The sequence below is a fragment of the Hipposideros armiger genome, unplaced genomic scaffold (genome assembly GCF_001890085.2).
Source record: "Hipposideros armiger isolate ML-2016 unplaced genomic scaffold, ASM189008v1 scaffold_54, whole genome shotgun sequence".
Classification (NCBI taxonomy): domain Eukaryota; kingdom Metazoa; phylum Chordata; class Mammalia; order Chiroptera; family Hipposideridae; genus Hipposideros; species Hipposideros armiger.
The window spans coordinates 4117998-4123997 of NW_017731404.1; the positions used below are offsets into that span (position 1 = coordinate 4117998).

The 6000-nt window shown below is 38.2% G+C and overlaps 1 protein-coding gene across 2 annotated transcripts in view; it reads left to right on the forward strand.

Moving 5' to 3' along the window:
- Positions 1-5096, forward strand: part of TSHZ2 (teashirt zinc finger homeobox 2) — a 425537-nt gene extending 420441 nt beyond the window's left edge. For both annotated transcript variants that reach the window (XM_019640964.1, XM_019640965.1), the window contains exon 3: positions 2590-5096. Coding sequence is in view for 1 of the 2 variants with exons in the window: in XM_019640965.1 (XP_019496510.1) it covers positions 2590-2591 (2 nt within the window). In the remaining variant the exon portion in view is untranslated. The remainder of the gene's footprint in view (positions 1-2589) is intronic.
- The last annotated feature ends 904 nt before the right edge of the window (positions 5097-6000 follow it).

Below are 6000 nucleotides of genomic sequence, written 5' to 3' on the forward strand. Positions count from 1 at the left end.
TAAGTCAAATAAAGAAATACTGTGTTTTGTTTGGTTAGGTTGGGTTCGTTGCAGGACTTCTCAGAGTCTTTAATATGCTAACATGTATTGTGAATTTCCAAGAAGGGGACTATAATTATAATAAAATTATTATTTTCTTTCTCCTTGCTCCCCTTCCCAGAATAAACTTTGCCCTAAGAGAAACCCAGACAGAGACGTTTGGGTGTTGACCAAATCTGGAATGGGTTCAAGGGTAAACAATGAAACAAGGTTCTATATAAATGGTATCACATTAATATGGTCGGGAGGAGAAAAATGATGGCCTCAAAGAGAACTTGTCTGAAAACACACCCTTCACCCAGGACTTCATCCTGCTTTACCATGTAAGGCACTTTCACTCATTAGGGATGATACGCTTCGGCATTCTTTCTCTTCCTCTCTATCCTTTCCTTCCCTCCCCCTACCTTCTGATGCTGTTGCAATTTCTGGCCGCCACTTTCCTTCTATTTCTTCAACCTATCTCTCTTCCTCCAACCACATGGCCATCCTCCTTCAAGTTTCTAGACCTGGCAGTGGCTTCCAACTGAGTCAGAGGAAAGACTACTAGCTTTTGTCTCTGAAATGCAAGCCTCACATAGATGGGAAATGCTGTCTCCCGCTGATGGTGACCATCAGCACTCTAGATAGGGCGGCCTGAGGGGAGCATGGGAGCTTTCCAAAGGGAAGTCCTAAATTTAAAGCCATCCTCTGCTTTTTATTAGCTGTGTGATGTTGGACAAGTCACTGACTTCTCTGCAACTTTTTCCTCTTCTTTTTAAAATGAGATTGTTTCAAGGGCAACTTGTAACATGTGTAAAGTACCTGGAATTTGGTAGGTATATAGTAACTGGTTGCTAGTGTTATATTCATACTATTTCTTACTAAGGAATCATTTGTATTGCCTCATGATTTATTTTGCACTTAATTTCCCTACACACATCAAATGTCACACAATCTTCAATTTGCTTTATTATTCTACTAGAAACTTGGAAGTTTTCCTTTTTCAAAAGACTAATTATATGTTAGGTTCAAGGTGTGTTTTTTCTCACTAAAATGAGTACTACCATTAAATAATAAGATATAAATCAGGAATGGCACCCAGATTGGGCTGATAGAAATTACATGCATTTCTACAATAATCCAAATGGCACACATCTGAAAAAAAATATTCACCTCACTAACCTCCCATAGCAAAGCATACTTTAAGTAGAACTTCCTCCACTTCAAAAATGGTCCTGTCTTTTTCTAATATGTTTTTTGTCAATTACCATTGACATGCAATATTATTGGGTTGTCGGAAAAGTCATGACGCATTTTTGCAACGAAAAACAGAAAAAATACATCATGACTTTTCCAACAACCCAATATATTAACTTCACAGTGTGTACAGCACAGTGATTAGAGTGTTGTTTCATTTATGAAGTAATCACCCTAATAAGTCTAGAACCCATCTGCAAAATGGTCCTCTCTTCTGACTCAAGAATCACGCACTTGGGAATTGAAGCTTATGAGAATATTAACACACCGAAAGGCTTTAAACACAAAGATGTTTATCACAGTGTTATGTATCACTGAATAAAACTGGAAGCAACTTAAATGTCCAAAATCAGAGAATGGTTTAATAAACTCTGATAATGTAGGTGATAAAACACATGGAGCTATCTATAATGACACTTGCAAGTGAAAAAATACAGACAGAAATATTATGGCACTTACAACTATATAAACCTAACCAAAAAAACACTAGAAGGGAATATAGCAGAATGTGATTGGAAGCTCTCTCTGGATGGTGGGGCCATTGGTTAAATTTTTTTATTTTTCAAAATGCTTTATAATAGAAAATACATGCATTATATACTTTTTATTTTACATTGTGGTTAAATGCACATAATATAAAATTTTCCATTTTAATCACTTTTAAGTGTATATTGTTGTGCAACCATCACCACCATCCATCGCCAGAACGTCTTCATTTTGCAAAACTTAAACTCTGTCCCCATTAAACAAGTCTCCATCCCCCATTCCCCACAGCTCCTGGCAGCCAGCATTCTGCTCTGTGTTTCTACGAGTTTGACTACTTTACGGACCTCATATAATTAAAAGCATAGCGTCTTTGTCATGTCATGACTGCCTCATTTTCACTTCGCATAATGTTCTCAAGGTTCATCCATGTTGTGGAATGTCAGCGTTTCCTACCTTTTTAAGGCTGAGTAATATTTCATTGTATGAAAACACCACATTTTGTTTATCCATTCATCCATGGATGAACATTTGGGTTCCTTCCACTTTTTGACTATTGTAAATAATGCTGCTATGAACATGGGTGTATAAATATCTCTTCCATACATTATACTTTAAAGGGATTTTCACCCCTAAATTGGCTCTTCCTTGTTATGTCCCATTAACTGATTATATCACACCCTAGACTAGACTTAACAATGATTCTATGCAGAACGTTGATAACAATGAAATAGTACAGGTGGGCAATTTGACAACCTGGGGGAAATAACCACCTGTGCTATTCCTCAGAAAATAATGCATCTTTTTTTGTTGTTCTGATTCCCATTACAGGACAAATGCCTTAGTTTCAACTTTCCAGCCTGGATGCCCCCTCACACTGAGTTTTTCTTCGTTGCACCACCCCGCTTCTGACATTGAACTCCTCCTGACACCCCGCTCTGAGAAGACTGCCAAAAAAAAAAAAAAAAGGAATCACCCCGGCCATCTCTCTTCATCCTCACTAACAATTTGGTAATGAAGTATTGATTTCCACTTCTCTGCTTATGGACGATAGATTTTCATTGATAAACTGCAATGGGGCTGTCTCGTCTCCACGGTCCCCTTTTCACTGTCACTAGAAAACAAAGTGCCACTGAAGAGAAATAATGACTGAGAACATTGATGTACTTATTTTGTCAGTTTGTAACACTTGACAGGAAAGAGTGGGGGGAGTATAAGTCTCCACAGTTTAATGTCCAAGTGGGCTGCACTAGATGTAGACTCTTGGAAGCTTACTTTTCATGGTAATGTCCATTTCCTATTTATAACCCCTCTGGGAACGTTTGTCTAAAGGAAATGTTTCTGTTCAGTGCAACAATTACAGTTGCACCTGGATTGCCCAGTCCTGCCCCTGCACTAGGGAGCCATTCATCACCGCAAAGTGGAAGAATTATTAAGTTAAACCAGAGTTTGAGCCAAGAAAACCTCTGAACAATGTTCATCTTCTGTGAAAGTTTTTCACATAGTTAGGCTTAACCATGTTGCTGCCAAAGACTTTTTCCCATGCAGTGGTGGGCATCTTTATTATCATCGTGAGCTTAATTGGTTTAAAAAAAATAGTTTTAAGCATGCACCACTGTCATATGAGACCTGCAAATTGGGAGAATCGGGGAAGTTGGTAAGACACAGAACCTGAGAGAAAGCAAGAGGATGAGCTCATTGCAGGGTGGAAAGTTCAGCAGCAGCCGTTTCTGGTAATCTCTTTCTGCAGGACCCATTGTTTATAGGTTCTAAAACACAGCTTAGCTTTAGAGGCAACAGAAAGCATGAAATAGGGTGTCCATTTTAAATGTGTTTCTGCAACTTTTTTCATTAAAACTTTGAGGGCCCAATTTTAATTTGTGGAATATTCCCGTTAATAATGAGATCTAATTAAGACATCCATTAAAAGCCCGTTAAAGTTAATTTAACGTAAAAATTCCAATAGAACTGTATTAGATTTTCTCCATTAAATTAACGTTATGGATTTTTAACGGATGTCTTAATTATACATTATTATTAACAGGAATACTGTATTACACAGATTAAAATCAGGTCCTAAGTCAACTTGGAAAAGCTAAGAGCATGTTTTAATATTAAAAGTCTTGCATACCTAGTGCACACTTTGGAAATGCAGGAATAGATCTGTTTACTCTAGTTGAGCATTTTCTATACAACTGAAAGCAAACCTATAATAGATAAATCCATCATTGCATTTAAATAATGAATTTCCTTATTCTCAAAGGACAAATAAGTCTGGATTGTGTTGTAAACTGCTACTCAGCTATAGGTGAAATAGTTAAACTATTCTAGGCACAACACTAGGAACTAGATGACTTTGAAACAAAAGAAATATTTTTTGTTGTTGTTGCTTTAATTACCAAGGTTATCACACACAGAAAAAAATCTCAATACCAACAAAGTGAAGCCAAATATATCCTCTTCACGGTTTCTCATGGAGGCTGTCTGTTGAAATTGTTTTTGGAAATTTTGACATGATCCCTAAATTCAACATGGGGACTTAAAAAAAAAAAAACTTCTTATTTACCTCCTAGGGAAAGTGTTGCCCTTATGCCACATATAATAGCAAATTGCTTTTTTTATGGCATGCATAACCTAGATGGGAAAAAATATGGCGCTTCAGGGAAGGAGGGAAAAAGTAAATGAAGTTCCAGGAATGTCATTCTGAAGTAATGAGGCATGGACAGAAAATATACCCCTCACATCATCGGATTGAGATGGCAGTCGAAATAGCTTCATTGAAGTGTCAGCACTCATCCATCAATCAATCACCCACAAGGAAAAATAGCAACAGTACAACGGGGCGGCTTTTATGGGATTTACTCATGGGCATAGGGAATAGCAGCTCAAATGTAGTTCTGACATGAAAAGCAAGGTGCTGATATTATTTTTTATGATGGGAGGATCATAAAGTGAATTGAGAACAGCGAGGTCTGTCTTTGCTTAACCTATTCAACCAGAAATGAATGGAGCTCAACTGGAAAGGAACAGTCTTCGGATGGGTTAAGATTGAAGGGTGGACTCTACTGAGCACTGTCCTTCGACAACGAAATTCTATTAGAGGAAAATCAATGCATTAGCATTGGGGTTCTTGAAGCTGTTAAAAATTGCCTGCTCCAACCCAGGGTTATTAGATAAAGTTTCACAATTCAGACTCTGCCACAACCGCCCAAAAGCAGGTTCTTGAGCTATTGTTTGAACTCGGGGGGTGGGGAACAATACAGTTCTCAACTCCTTGGAAATAGTTTCCCTTCTAAAAAAGAAAAAAAAATAAATCATCTGCTTCAACTTATAATCTATATGGTTTTGTTAGTGCACTTTCTGTGGAGGGCTGGGGTGGGAGGCGAGAGACAAAAACATTGATAAAGTTGGTGAGACTCATGAATTGTCGCTTGGTAACCATAAATGTCACCACTGAGGGACAGCTGCTAATGTTCTTAGGAAACAAAATCTGGGCTCCCGCTGTGACATACACACAATTCAGATTATATTCCTAGAGACCAAGCCTGTCTTCATTTGGCAAGTCCTGTGAGGCTTCTAGAAACTTCTTTCTAGGGGAAAAAACAAATATGAACTCAGGAGGATGTTTTTACCTGCTTTCATACCATCCTTCTCCTCTCTGTTAATAAATGTAGTCTGGTAAATTGAAACTTTAGAAATGGGAAGGAAAGGGACATGCAAATTGCACTTGAATACCTCTATTCGGCCACCAACCCTTGACATCAGTGAGGGCGAGAGATCGCCCTTCCGTCCCCATCCCTCCTTCTAGCTAAGGCCATCAACCAGCTGCAAATTGAAATGTCCACTGAAAAAAAAACTGTATATAAATATTTAAGTTTTTTGTATTTGGTCCCATTTTGCAGTTCAACAAACTCATCAAATAAACAACATGGTACAAAGCACTGGGGGCACAAGGCAGAACAGGAAACACAATTTATTCAGCAAATTCACCCAACAAGTATTAGTGTGCACCTACTGTGTGCAAAGCACTCTTCTAGGTGCCATGAGATACAACCATGAAGAATTCACACAACACTTTGGTCCTCCTGTTGTTATCAAGATGACTGATACCAGACACCTGAGGGAAGGGCTCACCTAGGGTCCAACTCCCCTCATGTCATTTGCGTTTTATTTCTGTTTTTCAAAATAATATTTCAGCACAGGGAGTCCTCCTTCTGAAAAGCATACAAGGAGGAAATAGCT